Genomic DNA, 20,387 nt, shown 5'->3' with positions numbered 1-20,387 from the left:
AAATAGGTTTTTATGGTCATCGGATAGCCCATCACTGCTAAACAAGCCTTTGGGTTAGTTGAGCGCGCTAATGATCGAGTAGTGGTGAAGGCAGCGGCTCACAGAGGCATTTGAATGTCGCTTTAACGCTTAGCTATGCGACATTTGTGCTTTAGTCGGCTGGCGTAACTGCTTCAAATCGGACCGTCTGACATAAAACGGATATTTCGTCGGTACAACCATTCAGTACAACGCGTCGTGTCCCAGCACAGATTTTAGTGCAGTCGGTAGTGAAAGCGCTCGAATGAACTGCCTTATTGGTGGATTCATATGGTAAATGTGACAAACTTGAACTTCAAAAGTGTAGAGAACAGCTGTTCGCTTGTCGCTTTCAGCTAACTTTAGTGGAAAAACCAGTTTTTGAATTTTTCAACTCGGACTACGGCGATAGTGACCGTACCCACTCCGAAGTATGTATATACAATTGGTGTCGTGAACTGTCAGTGCTTTTTTTACTTCTTTATTGTCGCAATATTTTTCTTTTAATATTTGACAGTCGTATCTTGAAGTTGCTTATCCAGTTTTGATGTTCCGCGTTGATTTTAATCAGGTGCAATACGGTTCACATATATTTGTACATTTTGATTTCAATAATAGAAAAACAATAATGAACTTGTCGAGCGGCTTATGCCCAACGACCCAAACAGCTGATAAACTCTTACAAATATATTCCAATTATACATATGTATGTGTAGTTGTAAGATTGAGATTATCTACTTAATCGTAACCGATAACCAAATGCGGTTGTTACAAGTGATCACAAGTGATCATTTCTTCAAGGAATTCGACTAAGGCGATCGTCCTTTGATTTGGATAATTCAGTTTAATGTTTCGGTTGCACCGAAGCTAAATACCCTTCACAGGTGCATTTCTGTTAGTAACTATGTGTTCAGTTTGTATGGTAGCTATATGCTATAGTTAACCGATCTGATCAATTTCTTCGGAGATTACATTGTTGCCTTAGAAAATAACATATACCAAATTTCGTTAATATATCTTGTCAAATGTGAAAGTTGTCCATACAAGCATTTGATTCCGATCGTTCAGTTTGTATGGCAGCTATATGCTATAGTTAACCGATCTGATCAATTTCTTCGGAGATTACATTGTTGCCTTAGAAAATAATATATACCAAATTTCGTGAATATATCTTGTCAAATGTGAAAGTTTTCCATACAAGAATTTGATTCCGATCGTTCAGTTTGTATGGCAGCTATATGTTATAGTGGTCCGATATCGGCAGTTCCGACAAATGAGCAGCTTCTTGAAGAGAAAATGACGTTTGCAAAATTTCAAAACGATATCTTAAAAACTGAGGGACTAGTTCGTATATATACACACGGACAGACAGGCAGACGGACATGGTTAAATCGACTTAGCTCACCATACTGATCATTTATATACGTATATACTTTATAGGGTCTCCGACGATTCCTTCTGGGTGTTACAAACTTCGTGACAAACTTAATATACCCTGTTCAGGGTATAATAAAGACGAACTCTACAAATATACTCGAAGTTTAACAAAGTTGTGGTCTAAATACTTCGTGCTCGTGGATACATGATAAATACTCTGCGCTTTTATTAGCCGCTATTAATGTTTGATAAAAGATAAATAGAATAGATTTCATAGATATTGTTTGGGTGCATTTAACGCAATAATAACGGTTTTCGTGGAATTGTATATAAATTTGACTAACGAGGTTGCCGAAATAGTTCACTGAAATAGAATTAAGCAATTTGCTGGAATTACAGATGGAGTAGTATGATACATTACTTCAGTTTCGCTGATTTATACTCCAAACTAAAATTAATATAAAAACAAATTTATTTACGTGTATTTTGTTTACATAATTTGAGGGCTTTTGACGTCAATGCAGTTTTATTCTCAAGAAGGTCGCTTAGATTGATAACAGCCGATTTAATGCACATATTATATAAACAAAAGAAAGAAAAGCAATATGTTTGATACTACAAATACTGATAATGATCTAATTAGAAAACTCTAACGCTTTAATCGGAATTTAAAAGTATTTTAAATGTTTACTTCGTGTACGAAAATGTTCACTATGCGTAGGTATAATGGTCCAAGTAAAGTTCAGGATATAAGTAAAAATAAATCTAAAATTTCTTAACATGACTCAGAGATTGGTTGCTGGACTCGGCATTTTTTGTTACTTATTTTCATCGCCCAGACTAAATTAAATCAAGAATTGGCATGCTTTTGAGTTAGCATACCCTTAAAGTCTAACGGTAATGCTGTAGTGACTTAAAAGCGTAAATAGAATCTTGTTCACTAGTAAAATTTAATACGGTTTAATGCTACCTTGCCCTTTCCTTTGGGTATTCCGATATATTTCGATGGTTGTATTATTTGTAACAAGTGTGAATGATCTTCTCGGTTTGGAGACCGCTTTTGATGTGTTGACTAAGTTCACCACAAAGCTTGAACTAAACTAGAGCTCATCTTTAGCGATTGTGTCACATCGCGGACCACACTATCTTTAACTGCATCCTGTTCTCGTTCATAAACCGAAAAAAGTTTTATATTTGTATCAGTTTCAATTCATATTCATAAACATCTATCATTAACTTATTTATATTTAAATATACATATGTATATACATAAACACATAAGTATGAATTACTCTTAGTTAGTTAATTCAATACAATTTTTTATAAAACCTACTTCTAATCGTGATAATTTTCTAATACTGTTATTCAAAATTAGCATAAAGTGGCTAGAAAGGAAATTACATTAATGACTTAATTAACGTCTTTGATTTATGGTTCAGCCTCTTGAAGGAAAGTTTAATTGATTTATAGTAAATCGGTTTTTGTTTAATAAATGCGATATGTATGTATATAATTTATAGAAACATCTGTGCGGGTAAATATGAAACTAGAATGAATACGGTTTTAATTATTAGATTTTATGATGTCTCCGACAGGGCAGCGATTTCAAGGCTGTTGAGATTTAGATCAAGCGGCCGCAATGACGAAACTTTCAGTAGCAAATCGGTCCTGACCAACTTCAGCACATAAAGCAATTTGACCTTCTTTGTTCGAATAATCTAATGTAACCCTGAAGAAATTTGCAATTCTTGGGCGCTGGAACTAATATCCTGGAGGTACTCATAACTCGAAATTGTAGATAATAAAGTGTACTAAGTAGTGTGCCAAAATCCCCCATTCGAGTTTGTGCAACTTTTTCAGCTTTATGTTGTTTTTGATAACAATAATATTTACTTTAATAACTAAGAACGTCTACAAATTTAATGCAAAAGTACTTACACATAATCTCAGATAAAACAATCTTATGTCAGCAGTGTTCTAACTGTACAAATATTCATATGTATGTATGTAGGTATATTTACAGCTGACTAACTGTTTTATATTTCCTATACAAATATTCGCATTTAATATGCGCATTCACTTAGTCGCTGAAGTAACAAAGTGCAAACTTATAAATGTGTAGACTATTATAGCTCAGATAACTTGACCTCTATCAACGTTACGTTGTGAAGTACTGATAACAAATAAGCAGATTGGTGAATGCTAGTATTTGCCTCGCTTGCTTTGACTGCGTTCACATGAGGACTCTTTTGCCGCCAAAACCCGTTTTTTGTAAAGGGGACGACGAAAAAAGACCGTGTCGCTTCTGCTTGTGCGGCTCGGTTTCTGTTCTTATCCTAAAGCTAATGGAGATAGATATAGGGTTATATACATACATATGTATATATATATATAAATGTTCAGGATGACGATAAAAGTTGAAATCCGGTTGACTGTCTGTCTGTCCGTCCGTCCGCGCAAGCTGTAACTTGAGTAAAAACTAAGATACCTTGATAAAAATTGGTATACAAGTTCCTTAGTACAAAAAAAAATTCGAGTTCGTACATGGGCGTAATCGGACCACTGCCATGCCCTCAAATCGCCATTAACCGAAATCATATAAAATACCATAGCTAAGCACTAAATTAAGATACAAAACTGCAATTTGGCACAGAAGATCACATTGGCAAGGGACCTCTGTGGATAAAAAATTTTGAAAAAGTGGGCGCGGCCCCGCCCCCTAATATGTTTAATGTGCATATCTCCTAAACCACTAAAGCTACAAAAACCAAATTCGCCCGGCACGAATATTACAAGAACTACTAGCGATAGTGTGAAAAGTGAATGAAATCGGTTGAAAACCCCGCCCACTTCACATATAACGGTACTGTTGAAAACTACTAAAAGCGCGATAAATTAATAACTAAATGCACCAGAGACATTAAATTTTACCGCCGAGGTGGTATGAGAAAAGTTTTCAAGGACCGGGGTAGAAATTCGACAATGGGCGTGGCATCGCCCACTTATTGGCGAAATCCCATATCTCGGGTCCCAACTTTCTTCTTTTCATATTCCCATGTCACTTCGGACAATAAAGTAGGCGTCTTTCTTTCCATACATATATCACAATCTTAAATTCCACTTGATTCTTTTACTTTCCAGCTCACAAATCTAGAAGCAATTAATAGAATGGCATTGAACTTTGCACGAATAATGCCTTTAATCTATGCCACCTTATGATAAAAAAATTGTTCAAATCCAACCAAAACTGTTCAAGATCCTAGGTACCGAATATTTAGACCCCGGTAGCTATAGTTGCCTTTTGATAAAAAAAATGTCGCTCAATGTGTGATATACATATGTATATAACTGAAATTAAGGGATAATCCTTTTCTTATATTGGTAGGTCTGCATATCAAAATGTAATCAAAAAGCATATACTTAATATAAAGAATTTCTAAGGGTGTGTTTTATTCATAAGAGTGTATCTTTGTGCCTAAAATAGATCAATTTGAGCGAAAACTTGGCCTAGCCCCTATATAACTTATATCAGGATTTTCGAACATCCGGCTGACTTTACTAAGTATGATTGATTTTACATCTTAACGCATTTCATTGGCTTTGATTCTTGCAAGTTGTAAGTGTATAAAATATTCGGTTGCACTCGAACTTACCCCTTCCTTACTTGTCAATTTTATTATCTATTTTTTTGTTTGTAATACCCAAATATGCAAATTAATGGTGAAATATTTTATAAAATATTAATAAGGAAATTGGCCGACTGAAGTTTTCGGACTCGTGTTGCTCGTGTGAATGCAATGACCAACAGCAAAAGAGAATTTACCTATAATGAGCGACAAAAGAGCGCTCGCGTGAACGCAGTTTCAGCAAGTGTCGCCCAACACTGATTTGAAGTACATGTGAGAACTGCTTGTGTTTTTTTTTATTGGACGGAAATTATGCGCAAAGTGAAGTGCGCGCCGAGCTGATTAATTACAAATAAAGAGAAATCTCAAGTAATGCCGAGTATTACTTGAGGAAATTCACTTATGTATGTATATTATATAGCATTTGAATACATCGATTTTATAAAATATTCAGTGTTGTTATTGTCAATTTGATTAATAATTAACAAACATCTCCTACACTTAAAAATATATATTTGACGAGATCGACTGTTCTAACACTTTAATAATAATCAATTATTTATATAACAAGCCAAAAGACATACATATGTACAGTTGAAAATATTTTTGAAATATTTCACCTGTTTCAATTTTTTATATCAATACAAAACATGCCACAACTTCTATAAGAAATTAATTATTTCTGAGAAAACTTTGCCCACGTTTACCATTTTTTGTATCGTTAAACTGAATAGGATAAAGAGTCAAACATTTTATAAAGGTTTATCCATTTCGAAGTTTCCTACTTTTTTAAAGAAAAAACCCAGAAACTTCAAATTTAATGGAGAATCTTTATTATCATTCGAAAGTACATTCTTTGACATTAATTTTTTTTAATAACGTTTTTCAAATTTTGGCCGTGGCTACGTCTCAGATCGTCCATTCCTTGAGTCCAATTTTCGATGACTCGTTGGAGCATTTCAACTGGTAACTGGCGGCCAATCGACCGGTCCAAGGCGTGAAATTATCTGCTCACCGAAGTGCTTTCTCAATAAATCCATTGATTGATGCGACGTGTGAGAAGTGGCGCCGTCTTGTTGAAACCAAATGACGCCGAGATCACGAGCTTCAATTTCAGGCATCAAATAGCTGGTTATCATGGCGCGATATTTCACCACCACAAACCACACCAAGCCGTTGTTTTTTCTGATGAAATGGCAGCTCTTGAATCTCTTCAGATTGTTTTTCGTCCCAAATGCGGAAATTTTGCTTGTTTACATACCCATTGAGCCAGAAATGGGCCTCATCGCTGAACAAAATTTGGCTCGAAAACGTTGGATCTTCTTGGAACTTTTCAAGAGCACATAGAGTGAGACGATGTCGCTTGTGCTTGGATAAGCTGTATTTTGTACGCTTTACTTACATAGTTGCCGCAAACGCCGCCGAGTCGGTGTTCGTGTACTCTCTCAGCTACGGTTGCTATATTTTCTTCACTATTTCGAGCGAGTAGAAACTGGCATTTTGTGATCTTTGCACATTTAAATATTTTTTTAAGAAACATATCCTCATTAAAAGTAATATAATTCAAGTTACTAAGCTCTAACAAAAGTAAACAACTATAAACATATGTTTTTGATTTTAATTCCAAAAACGTGATTCCAAATGAACACTCGAATATATATATGAATATACCTCTTCATTGTTCACCAATCTTTTTTAATATTCTCGTTTTAATTCGGTAAATAGTTCGTTTAAATAATGTCTGTACTCCATTGACTCCATTAAAAACTTAAACTCAGTGGAACAATAGTCATTCTGTTAAAGCTCGATTTTATGGCGATGGATATGTAATGTTTTCCTTTATGTTTTATTAAAGAATCTTAATTAGCAGTCTTTCTATTCATGTTTTCCCACTCCCATCTTTTCTGCACACCACTGTGTACTCAATCTTTCACAACATTGCGCAATGTATGAACTGTAAATAGCTCTAGACAGTCCAATGTTTACTGAATCAATTAAAGCGACATGCTGATAAATTATCATATCGCTCCAATATTGACCGCTGCTCCGCATCATTGGCGTAACGCGCTGGTGTGGTGGTGTACAACATTTTGATTAATGTTGATTGATTTTAAATTAATTGTTTATTACACAAGATTTACTCTCTTTGCATATGCAGCTGTTCGACCACTTGCCATGGAGCTTTGCAGATAACACCGAATGAAAAATGTTGTAAAAAAGAGAAAGAAGACAAACATTTTGATTATAGAAGTTTTTATCTCTCCTTAGGGTGAAAACGGTGACTTTTTGACAAACTTCTATTTAATTTAAATATTATTAAATGAATATATTAATATAATATCACCATAAAAATACGAAAGTCTAGATAAAAAACTCTTCACTGAGCGACAAGATCAACTTACTTAGTTCATATTCCAGATTTAATGGATCTATCTGTGCTGTCCTCTCTCGACAAACAAATACCAAACTCTATAAGTCACTCATAATTCCCGTCCTGCTATATGGTGCAGAGGCTTGGACGATGTCAACAACTGATGAGTCGACGTTGCGAGTTTTCGAGAGAAAAGTTCTGCGCAAGATTTATGGTCCTTTCCGCGTTGGCCACGGCGAATATCGCATTCGATGGAACGAAGAGCTGTACGAGATATACGACGGCATTGACATAGGTCAGCGAATTAAAAGACTTTCTTTCTCCTTTTATGCATTATATAATAATATATGCACGTGAGTCCAGGTGATAAGGAATAAGTCTATTACTCAAGATACTACAATTTTTTACGAGAGTTATCCTCTGCTCGATCAATCAAACGGTCTGACAGGTATTGCCATCCTGTTCAATTATGCATGTACATAAGTATGTAAGTATGTATGTGTATACTACCCTATATCTATTTCGATATACCTGTATGTATCGTGGTATTACAAACTACAAGTATACTTTTGTGCAACATATGGTTTAAATGTACGAAGATAACTGTCAGTTACTTTCAGCGCCGCTCAATTGTTATCGATTGATTTACGTACATAAAAACCTATGTATTTTTATAAATTCTCTGAAATATAAAAAAATCAGTGCATGAAGTACCCTACTTACATAATTATACCTATATATAGTATACATATGTATGTATATCGGTGTGAACCGATAAATACTAAGTCTACAAAAGCAAAACGAACATTTTGAAAAATTCAGGAATTGGAATATTTATTGATCAACTTATGCCTGGTTTCACAGTCCATACTTAAGTTGGGCTTAGCTCTCTTAGCTAAGCATTGTTGCAGACTGAGTAGTCGTTAGCTTTTCACAGTCAATGCTTAATTTCTAAGGAATTTTATTATGATATATGGTAACTTTGTGGGCAACATACATATGTTTTACAAATGTCATCCATAAAAATATGTTTGAATTATTTAAATTATAACAGGCAATACATAAATTTGCCAGGAAAGTTACATCGAACAAAAGAACCCCGAATTTCACCGCTAGCGAGTCGGAGCACCTATTGAAACTGGTGGAAATCCCAATCCGATTCTATATTTTTTCACAATTCAATTCAAAACAAAAATCATCTGTTACTTAAGCACTGCTTAAGTCTCCCATTTTCAGTACTTAAGCACAACTTAAGTATGGACTGTGAAATCGGGCATTAGTTTTCGATAACTTGATTATTTAAACCCGTCCGAAAACATGTTTTCTGGAGGTCCGCGGAGGCTTGAGCTGGTATGATGTTACGGTACTATGTATGTATATACATTAGGCCGGGTCGATTTGTATGGGTGGAAAAAAACCAACAAAGCGGCTAGCAAAAACGAAAAGTACAGAAAATTCTAAGAAAGTTTTGCCAAGAAACCATGGGTCTAAAATTAATTTCCAGTTCGCACAGAGCGACTTTACATTTTGAGGTAATACTTATTAAATTGTACTCAAAAACCTATACTTTCATAAGAAGCGATCCGGAAAATTGTGCTTGGTTTCTTCGATTATAATGAGAGTTTGTGGTTCTATGTATGCAGCATACAGATATTCCCATATTTTTTAAAAAATTCTAAAATTGTGGAAAATACGGTGGATCGAAAATAAAATTTTATTATTGTAATTAAGTTTTCAAAAAATTAAATGTTTTTGTGGTGCAAGTTACAGACATTGGTTTTTTTGCTGATGACAGGGAATCTTTTCTAGTTTTAGTTTTTTAGGTTTTAAAGTCTTTTTTGGATTCCATGCGTGGTGTTGTAGTACGACTTTCTATAGTTACGGCCATGATATCGTCTCTATTCTTTGCAATAGCGCGTCGGGAAACTGTTGTCAGAAGCTGTACACAACTCTCAGTTGCTTGGGTACGACATGGAATCCCTGGGTTCGGAAGCGACGGATCATCAGACTCAATAAACTGCAACAAGTGTTCGTATGGAATGTTTGCTGAGAATGGAGGCTCAGACAAAACACTGTCATCATCTAGGTCAACCAGATCAAAGTAGTCTGAGCACTCAAAATTTATTGCGAACATCTTTTCTCTTATCATAAAGCATTGCCAGTAAAATATATTTCAGGATGAGCGAAGTATGAATTATTTTGGATTACAGTGTTAACAATTTCTCGCAGTGTTGTGTGGTAAGAGTACCGTACGATTGCTTTTTTTGTTGTTTTTTGCTCAGCCACGTAAAAAAAAAAATAAGTTACACAAGCCTGCTATTATTGCATTAATTGCATGGCATGCTATTATTTTTAAAACTATAGGTTTTTGAGTACAATTTAATAAGTAGGACCTCAAAATCTAAAGTCGCTCTGCGCGAACTGGGAGTTAATTTTAGACCCATGGTTTCTTGGCAAAACTTTCTTAGAATTTTCTGTAGTTTTCTCTTTTGCTAGCCGCTTTATGCGAAAAAAATTCGACCCGCCCTAATATACATACATATGTATGTACTTTTATTACTAAAATACATTTTTATAACCATTTTGCTGCTTGCAACACTTGAAAGCGGTTCTACAAATTTTATTGAAACCTCGGTTGAAGGATCTACATAAGATTTTCTTGTCTTAAAACAAATATTTCTTAAGAAAAAACTTTCGAAACCTTTGAAAATCATATAGACTTCTGTTGCTACCATTGACTCATCTGATTTATGTATGTAAATATGTATATAAAATTCTGCATATGCAAATCAATAATGATTTTAACGAAAGGCGAGGCGAGAGTAAACGGACGATATCGTTCAAATGCTACCTGAGTCTGCATAAGCGTGCTTATGTTTTCATCAGTATCCTTACTTACAGAGAGGTTGATTATTTTACTTCTATGTTTTTGGTTTATACGTTTATATGGTAACTTTTTTCCTGCTATACCTCTGTGAACGCTAGGTAAGCTGATAGGACTATCAACGATATTTTCAACAAAGACGAGACCCCTTGAGTGCTGCCAGACTACCCCTCCGTGCAAATGTACGTTTGATAATTACAATGAAGATTAATCACCGAACATAGACTAATTGCTCTTTCCATACCAATTGCCACAAAATATTTTGATTTATTAATTATGTATGTATATTATATCTAAAACGTCTTCTGGTACTCAATGCTTACCATACGTGCAAAGATTTCGATTTTGATTGGTTACATAATTTAATACTTTTGTAATATTTGATTATCATTTAGTTATTTATTTATTTTTTCCTTTTTATGTCAGCACAACAGTATGACCGAACATAATCCCGCCAAATCAGAGGAACTGGAATCTCTGACCACGAAAAATGGTAAAACAGCGCAAATTGTTTCAGGTCTTAATAGACCCACAGAAAAAGTACCGCTGGGCGAACAGAGTCGTGCAGTACGACGTCAAGAATTAATGGTACTACTTGGTAATATTGGATTACTCTCTACCGGAATGGCGCTGAGTTTGCCAACAGTCACTTTGCGACAGCTGATGGACCCCAATGAGGCTGTTCATCTCAGCGAGTCGCAGGCTTCATGGTTCGGTAAAATAGTTCGTATGAATTGCTTACAGGCCAATTTTCGATTTTTTTTTCAATCTATAGCTTCCATCAACACACTTTCATGCCCACTCGGTGGTCTACTCTCTGGATTTTTACTGGATAAAATGGGTCGCAAAAACACACTCTATGTGTTGAATGGCATCGCGCTCGCTTCATGGGCTCTGATGGCTTTAGCGGTGGAAAGTAATGCCGATACTGTTTTTATACAGCTGATGGTGTCGCGATTTTGTATAGGTGAGTAGAAGTGACCACATACTTATATTTTTATCGTCCAACTACAAATTAGGAATTAAATAATTTCACTTATGAAAAACAGTTTCTATAATAAACAAATATCAATAATTTACATTTTTATCATTTAAAAATTGTAATATACAATTTGACATTTGGCCTTCACCCGTTTGTTTTCTTAAGATTTTCCAGGATTCATTCACACTAGTTTTTTGTTCTTATTGCTTTTAAAAATGAGCTCCTAATATATGTACATATGTATGTAGGTATTAAATTTAAAGTTATGAATTTCTCTTTCAAGGTATTGCTATGGGAATCGCCAGCGCACCAGTCGGTGTCTACTCCGCCGAAATAAGCTTACCGCGCATACGTGGACGACTCATTCTTGGCACATCGGTATCAATTGCTGCGGGTATTCTAGTGATGTATATAATGGGATATTTCATTCGCAATGACTGGCAGTTAATTTCAATGATTTGCTGTGCCTATCAAATAGTAGCGATGCTTTGCGTTATTCCAATGCCCGAATCGCCCAGTTGGCTAGTGTCTAAGGGGCGTTTTGAGGAAGCGAAGAGAGCGCTCAATTATTTTCGAGGCTTGGAAAAAACAGGTAAAATTTTGAAAAGAACATATTTGCTTATCACTCAATTGACGTTGAGGGACACTCGTAAATATAGGCATTATTATGCATTTCACAAACCTCTAAAAATTTAGTGAATAAAATTGTCTTAATGACTTGACATTTAGTTTTAATTTCATTGCTTTCCCTCCCCAAATTCCAGACGAAATCACTCATCCGGAAGTGGTTGCCGAATATAACTTACTGCAGAAATCTATCCAATTGGGTGAAGGTGTAAAGAAACCGCCATTTTTGAAGAGCATACGCGAACCAGAGGTCTACAAGCCACTTCTAATACTCATGGGCCTCTTCGCATTCCAACAGTTAACAGGCATCTTTGTTGTTGTCGTTTACGCTGTGCAAATCTCACAAGAGGCTGGCGTCAATATAGACCCATTTATGTGCGCTATCTTGATCGGCGTTGGACGAGTCGCAACCACAGTTCTTCTTGGAATCATTTTGGAGAAATGGGGACGTCGTCGTTCGGGTATTGTATCGGCGCTTGGTATGTGCATATGCATGTTCCTATTGGCCGGCTATAACTGGTGTTCATGGCTACAACTAATACCATATTTGCCGGTCATTGCAATTATTTCCTTCATTATCTTAAGCACATTCGGGCTCTACACGTTACCATTCTTCATGATATCGGAGCTCTTTCCGCAGAAAGTGCGCGGAGCAGCTTCGGGCCTGACAGTGGCGGTGGGCATGTGCTTCGCCTTCATCTGCATTAAAACATATCCGGCGATGAAGAATGCATTAGATAAAGACTACTGTTTCGTTATTTACGGTATAATGGCATTCATAGCGGCAGTTTATGTATACGCCGTGCTGCCAGAGACACGTGGACGAACACTGCTCGCTATTGAAGACCAGTTCCGTACTGGCGTTAAATCTCAGCGTTATCAAGCCGCTCCAGTAGAAATGCAGGAAGTGTCCGTGAAATGAGCCAATCGAGTGCAGAGAAAGTGCTTTAATTAATTACTTGTTCTTTGTTTAATTTAAGGAAGTGAAAGTAATTGTTAATGAAAGCTTTTGTATTGAGTTGTTGCGCTTTACAAATTATCTCTATAAGTAGCTTAACAGTTAACTGAAACCAATTTGAATTTAATATTCGACGCAAACAAAAAGAAAAAACTTTCGAAAAGAATAAAATTTACATATGTAAAACTTAAACTGTGATAGATTTTGGTTCTGGTAGAAGATTTTATTACATTTAGTGATTTAAAATTTAATATTTAATATATACAACTAAATACATTTAGAATATAATAAAAAAAACAACAATATAGTAATTAATATATATTTAACGGATTGAAGTCTAGGAGAAAGGCGGGAGGGAAAATCTACTACCGGATGCTTTCCATTAACTCTACCAGACTGTAATTTAATCGTAGATGGCTGTCATCAAGGAATCAGCAGATGTACAGCTCCGAAGTGCAGCTTCCTTTATAGAGGTGTGCATTCACTCCGATAGCAGAGCAAAATGAATCTTGAGCTCGCTTACAGTTCGGTAGCATCCAGCTACTTTGTTATCCGACATGTTAGGGTTACAATGGATTCGCTGGAAACTGCTAAGCATGAGAGGCTCCACTTACACTAATTTGGTTAGGTTGGGGATAAGACAGTACACCGCTGTTCTCTTGCGCTCAAGCTTTGGAACTGTGGACATCCCGCAAGTTTTTCAGATGCTGGCCAGTAACCAGAACTTATGCGACTGCAAGATCCTACTTTATCTCGATCTCATTTTTTTACACCTTAAGCTTTGTACGCTCACTTTTATTCAATTAATCAAAAATCCATATTTTTTAATATAATACGATAATCAAATATTAGAAGCGGTATCCAGTAAGCTTATGTATATAAGTATGTATATTAGAACAAGTAATGAAGGGCTAAGTACTTTAAGTAGTTTTTAACAGTACCGTTATATGGGGAGTAAGCAGAGTTTTCCTCCGATTTCGTCCATTTTCACAGAGTCGATAGAGGTTCTTATAAAATTTGAACGCAGTAAATTTGGTTGTTGTAGCTTAAGTGGAGGTATGTATGTATATTAGACTTGTTAGAGGGCGGGACCATGCCCACTTTTACAAAAACATTTGCCCACAGATGCCCTTTGCTACTGTGATCCTCTGTACCAAATTATAGCTTTTACCTTAATTAAGTGTTTAGTTATGGCACTTTATATGTTTTCGGTTAAGGGCTATTTGTTGGCGTGGCAGTGGTCCGATTACGTCCATCTACAAACTCGAATTTTTTTGTACTAAGAAACCCACTTACAAAGTTTCATCGAAATATCTCAATTTTTACTCAAGTTACAGGTTGCACGGACGGAAGGACAAACAGACAGTCAACTGGATTTCAACTTTTATCATCATATATACATACATATGTACATAACCATATACTTATCTCGATTAGTTTTAGGTGATACGTACAACCGTTAGGTGAACAAAACTATCATACTCTGGAGCAACTGGTTGCATTAGTATAATGGGTACACCAAACTTCGTTTTTCATACATATTAATGCACAACTTAGAATTCGTGTTTGAGATTTGCAATTTTAGTAAACAGTTGCAACACCTTATATACCATCCTTATTTGACAACATATTTTCTAATAAAGCTTATGACGAAGACAGCTCAAGTTGTTTAAGTAATATGATTTCTTAACAAAATAGTGAGTGGGGCCGAACCAATTTTTCAGAGGTTTTTGAATTTTGTACATTTACATTGTACAAAACTTTATATATACATACATATGTAGGTATTTAACGTATTTCATGAATGATTTTGCAGTAATTAAGCACACTCAATTACGACACACACTTTGGCCGAAACACTTCTTGTAATTTTCAAAGCGCTTCTGATACCAACTTTTTGGTATAGCCACAAAATTCTGCCATCGATACAAGTTGTATAAGTACATCTAGTCTTCGTTCATTCATGAATCTCTTCAGAACTTCTATATCAAATAAATATTTGATCGAATATTATCTTAGTTCGAAGCGAAAAGATCGTCACACTTGAGATCTTTCTTCCTACGAGAAAGTTTTCTATTCTACTCCAATATATCTAAAGGTTCTAAAAATATTATGAACTTGAGAGCGAGACTCACAATTCACATCTCGTATGCTGTCAGCTTTGTTGAAAGAGCCTCTGCTATTTACTATAAATTTATACGGAAGTCCTATTTTAAACTGCATCAAAATACATGTATATACATATGTATTCTCGATGAAGACACAACCATCTTAGACAATAGCATTACATAAAGGGTTAAATTAGTTCAAGCTAAATACATTTATACAACACTGTTTGAAGATTATATTTACTATAACGAAAATAAAAAATTTCGAATAAAAATGATAAAACATTAGTTCTATCAAGGCGCCATCTACCGTGGGATAGTCAAAGATGCTTAATTAATTTGGGCATTATTGGTAAAATATTCTCACAGGGATGGCAGCCTTTTACTTACAGCTGATCAGTAATTTGTAATTTCCTAATTACTAAATGCCAACTAATACGATGATTACCATGAAGAAGCTAGCGTTCGTTTGGCGTCATTATATTCAAATGGAAACATAATTCAATAAATTTGCTAATATATTTGGCAATTTATTAAACGCAGCACTAGTTATAAGGTTCTACATGTCTATACATACATACAAATGTATGTATGTAGTTACATACTTACATTAATTATGATTTGAATAATATCATTGGTGGATAAGTTTGCCATTACCCTTATACTAATCTAATTAAATTGATAAGGAGTGATATTATCTTAAATACTAGTTAATAGGAAATACCTTGACAAATATTACCAAAGAATTCCACTTGCATATTTCTGCAGGACATAAACAAGTAAATGCCTCATTACCTAATTTACCGTGGTGGACGCTCTTTGGAAACACCCGTTGCTTACACTGTGTTCGATCTGCGTGCCATTTTTTGCATCGGAAAAGAGAATTAAAAAAAAATCGTTTAATATACAATATGTATTGGAAAACAAACTGCTTACAGAATCCATTAAAGTATGTTATAGATTATTAACATTCTTTCACAGAGCAACAAAAATATTGGAGCTTCCCTGTATTACCTAATTCTTGGCTGATAAGTCCAAACAGAATAATTTAAGAACGATGAACTGTGATCTACAGAGTCTTAAAGCGACGTACGCAATCTCCCACTCGTGCGGCGCCACCAAAAAATTGGAATCCTTTGGTTTATCGGCTTTTAAGTTTTGAGATCTTCCCAAAACTAAGTGGGCAACTTTTCTGATCTCAGAAACAAATGCGATTAAAACCAATTATGTACATATATAGACAACGAATAGAAGTATCAAATTCAACATTTATTTATCGAAAATGTCAAAACTTATGTAGAACATCCTTATAGTGTTCATCAAAATTAAAGGCGAGTATCCTTCTTTAATTCTTCTCACAGTTGGCTAGGACATAATAATTTAATATATTATAAAAGAAGTTAAAAAATTGGTCGAAATAAGTCTTCAATAATATTATATAAATTACTTGGCAGTGAATCAGTTAGCTTTCCTCGTAAATTTCACATCACAGAGTTCTTAAAATAATTCGTTTATGAGGTTGTTAGGGCAAATATATTTTTATTATTTACTTAATTAATAATAGCTTATGATCTAATTGGAGCTGTACAAGAAGGCACTGTTCAAAACCACGCTAAAGTTTAACATCAAGGTTAATTAGATTTAGATTGGGCTGGGGATGTTTCTCAAGTCCAGTTCAGTTCTAAAAGCTAATAGAATAATATTAGATTTATCTCTCATCATTAAGTTATCACATGATGCAAATAGTTGAGAGTAATAATCGTCTATATAAGTGTGGCAAGTTTTGCAGTCAGTTTTAACGGTCACTGTTAGTGTAGGTTTATTATTTACAACTGGAAAAAAATTCTCAAGCAATAAAGAATAGGGCAACACATTCCAAGCCCACTTCTTAATATCATTAAAAGGTTTAAAACGAACTTTGCTCGTTCTATTATTTGAAGATGTTTGGAGCGAAAAAATAACAGGGCAAATCGCTATTAAATCTCCTTCTTCTACAAACTAAAAACCTAACACTTTGTAGCAAAAAATTTATATTAATGATTTACTTTCGCCTTGATTTCTAAAAAAAAACAAAAGTTTAGTGACTGTAATTTTTAATTTGACTTTTAGCAAAACTCCTCTGTAATTTCTGTTGCAAAATTATAAGACCGATCAAATTAGGGACGTTAATGAATACCATACTGTCATGATATTCGAAAAGAACCACTTTAAATTTAAGATTTTTTTGAGAGCTATTTCTTCTAAACAAAATTTGGAACTGCTGCTTTGTTTGGTCTCAATGAGTATCCAAGATGACGAATATTTCAGTAAGACAATGCGGCAATTCATGTAAGTAGGCAAATTAAAGATTGAATCGCCCGGATTTCAATAACCGTACTCGAGTGGCCGGCATGTTCGCCAGACGTCAATTCAAAATCGCCAATTTAATAACACAGAAGAACTTAAAGCGCCCATAGTCAAGGAGTCAGAAGGGTTGGACTTTGATACTGTAATAACTGCTTTATCCGTCAGCGTTTCAAATAAATCGTTATTTACGACTTTGAATCCAGAGGCTCTCAAGCTAAAAGCAAAATATAAGAGTCTGTAGAGCAAAAGCAAAGTCTTATATGCAGTTTTTTAACACGCGTTTTTTGCACTTTCTTTCCCTTTTTTAAAAGTTGCATATTTATATGTTTCCGCATCACTAGATGTTAGCATACAATATTCATGGACTAAATTTTCTTTAAATTAAACCAATCTTAACTGTTACACTCAACAGCTATTATTTGATCGGTTTTATAAGTTTGCAACAAAGTGCACATAAACTATATATTTTAAATTTTCGTTATTTTTTATTTTGTTGCATAGTTTCACTAATTAATGTTTAACAACGGAAAGAAACGAACTAAAGTCATTAAAGAACGGAACAACAAAGACCCAGCTACAGTTGCAACGAAAATAAGAAACCAAAATAAATACAACAAAACAAACATACAACAACAAAACCTGTTACCATACAGCAACATATAATCGAAATGAAGGAAAGCAAAAGTCGATGTTTTTCGCTATCGGCGGCGCAGGTAGTATGTGGAGCAGCGCGGTATGAACATTGGTGGCAGGGGCAGGTGGTTGCGTTTGTGGTTTTGTGTGGCGTTCAAACTAAATTTATAACATTCGAATCAACACACTGCCGCCACGAATCGGCGCACAGTATGATTTTTTTGATTCACATTCGTGAACATTTTTTGGGGGGCGGGAAAATAATTTTTCCAATAAATATTTATTGCAATTGATTTCTACAAGAACAAAATCTACTAAGTGTAACTGCTTTTTTTCGATGCTCGAGCTTTTCTCGTACAGCAAACGTTTTTTGATTTTACACGATAAATAAAAAATACAACTTCGGCGGTTTTTTCTTTCGAAAACTTCAAAAATTATCAAAAAAACATTTATATTTTTTCCCATTTGGAATTAATAACCAACTAACATACCTAATCGATTTCTTATAATCGATGAAAATGTCTTCTTCCATTTGGTATTACTAATTTTTTAAAAATAACAATATTTGTAGAAATTAAAAACAATTTTCTTAAACCAATTCAATTAAAATTACATTCTCAATCGCTTTAAAAAATTGTTTTCTGAACGCAATATTTTTTATTTAATGAAAAATCATACACAAAAAGAAAAACATTGAAACTTTTACTTGATCAAAAGTTAACCGTGTTGTTCTTCCGCTGCGCAGCATTAAATGTGCTCACTTATATAATAGGAACTTCTATTTTTCTAATTGACAGGAAGTTTAGCTTAACCCAAATAAAATTTTAACTTGAAATACATATTCATAATTATTTGTATCGGCGTTAATTCTAAACCAAGACACTTACTACTTCGGCATGCAAGCGTATAGGCGTCGAAGGGAACGCTCGTGCTTTGGCTGCTGCCAATGTCAAGTTCACTTGGCTAACGAACGACAACGAACGGTGCTACAAACCGACATCCGCGTACATATTTACTAAATAATGTCTAAATACTTACATACGTGCGATACTTGTTCGAATCGGTCAACACACACCCAGGCAGCGAAAAACTCAGAGCGGACAGAATGTGTGGGGCGCTCGTTATGCCACCGATATTGCAAGTAGGTGTTTGCTTTGTGTCGAAGCAGTGACAAATTGTATTGCCGCTTTGCTGTTAATGTAAGCAATAACTGTTAAATTTCTGTATACATTTCAGTTAAAGTTGCTAGTGTTCCGCGTGTGAGACGAGGATTGCTGACGATGATTTGATTTCATTAAATTGCAATTTTTCTAACAAATGTTTGTGTATACTTACATACATACATACATATATTCACGTTGTATTAATTATTTGTATTGGGCTGTGAAACGAAACGTAAGTTTGACGCAATTTTCCAGCAATTGAGAATGCAGCGGAGCAGAGCTAAGCGCAGCAAAGTACAATGTAGTGGCGCGTCGGCTCGCGTGGCAACGCGTTACTGATTACCGCGATATTAAGTGAATGGGAAATCGGACAGACTATTAGCCGCGAAATTGCATAAATTACCAAGTTGCAATTTGTTTATTGGATGAACAATCCGGTACGCCAGCAGTGCAGCGTCTTGTCTATTATATTTATGACTGTTTATGCACATACATATATACTTCAATACAAATGTGTTTTTATATTATTTAGCGTGCATAATACACGGTGAGAAACTTCACTGTAAATGATTAGCATGACGCGCTGAGGCGATTAAAGCCCTCCGTCTGTTTGTTAATAACTCAGTTTTTAAGATATCGGTCTGAAATTTTGAACACATCATTTTCTCCCTAAGAAGCTGCTCGGTTTCCGTTACCGCCGATATCGGAATACTATATATAGCTGTCATACAAATTGAACAATCGAAATTAAGCTTTTTTATCGAAAGTTTTTTCACTTAACGAGATATCGTTACAAAAGTTGTCATAGGGTATAAGTCTAACCTTCGAATAAATTGATCACATCGGATCACTATAGGACATAGCTGCAATACACACCGACCAATCAAAATCAAGTTCCTGTAAGGAATATTTTGTACTTATTTGTGGAGGTATCTTCGGTGCAACCGAATATTTTTTTTTCAAAAATGTTTGAGTAATTATTTTACCTATTTTAAGTTTGAAGCATTTTAATTTGCTTTGAAGCTCAAAATTTTCAAAGTGAGTCTTAAATTTTTGACTGTGTATGCGTCTGTATGTAATCGACCGGTGGAGTGACTTGTGGCTGGTGACTTGATTCGCAGCAATTGAACGGTCAACAAAGTAGCGTTTATGTCGCGTGAGTCCGGCTAATAAGAACCCGCAGCAAGTGCATACAAAAGTATGTGTATATTGTACTTAAGTATGTCGCTATGTAGGGTGTCTCTGCAATTTGTTTCATTGTTCATCGTTCAATTGTTCGAATTGAATTTGTTCG

The 20,387-nt window shown here is 35.0% G+C and overlaps 1 protein-coding gene and 1 long non-coding RNA gene across 7 annotated transcripts; one reads left to right on the top strand and one right to left on the bottom strand.

The window, feature by feature from the left end:
- Positions 1-146: 146 nt before the first annotated feature.
- Positions 147-13,035, top strand: LOC126755234 (facilitated trehalose transporter Tret1). 6 transcript variants are annotated; one of them, XM_050467650.1, is made up of 5 exons: positions 147-312; positions 10,711-10,991; positions 11,052-11,243; positions 11,542-11,850; positions 12,023-13,035. In XM_050467650.1, exons 1-5 carry the CDS (start codon positions 284-286, stop codon positions 12,805-12,807), a joined length of 1,596 nt encoding a protein of 531 aa, XP_050323607.1. In that variant the 5' UTR covers positions 147-283; the 3' UTR covers positions 12,808-13,035. The 6 variants fall into 6 exon arrangements, with proteins under 6 accessions (XP_050323607.1, XP_050323608.1, XP_050323610.1 ...); XM_050467651.1 differs by having other exon boundaries at positions 10,703-10,991; XM_050467653.1 differs by having other exon boundaries at positions 147-449.
- A 2,531-nt stretch (positions 13,036-15,566) lies between these two features.
- Positions 15,567-19,356, bottom strand: LOC126755251 (uncharacterized). Its single transcript, XR_007666473.1, has 3 exons — positions 19,266-19,356; positions 18,973-19,204; positions 15,567-15,803 (listed from the first exon to the last, which is right to left on the bottom strand). It is a non-coding gene; the product is annotated as an uncharacterized LOC126755251 (long non-coding RNA).
- Positions 19,357-20,387: the final 1,031 nt, after the last annotated feature.

The sequence above is a fragment of the Bactrocera neohumeralis genome, chromosome 4 (assembly GCF_024586455.1).
Source record: "Bactrocera neohumeralis isolate Rockhampton chromosome 4, APGP_CSIRO_Bneo_wtdbg2-racon-allhic-juicebox.fasta_v2, whole genome shotgun sequence".
In the NCBI taxonomy this organism is placed as follows: Eukaryota; Metazoa; Arthropoda; class Insecta; order Diptera; family Tephritidae; genus Bactrocera; species Bactrocera neohumeralis.
Note: the sequence above shows the minus strand (reverse complement) of the source record. Positions and strands in the feature narration are given on the sequence as shown.

Excerpts from the sequence above, each read along its gene's own strand:
- LOC126755234 (XM_050467649.1), top strand. The coding sequence starts at position 566 with ATGTTCCGCGTTGATTTTAATCAG. Across the intron at positions 10,992-11,051 it reads GTCGCAGGCTTCATGGTTCG|CTTCCATCAACACACTTTCA; the intron begins GTAAAATAGTTC and ends TTCAATCTATAG. Across the intron at positions 11,851-12,022 it reads TCGAGGCTTGGAAAAAACAG|ACGAAATCACTCATCCGGAA; the intron begins GTAAAATTTTGA and ends CCCAAATTCCAG.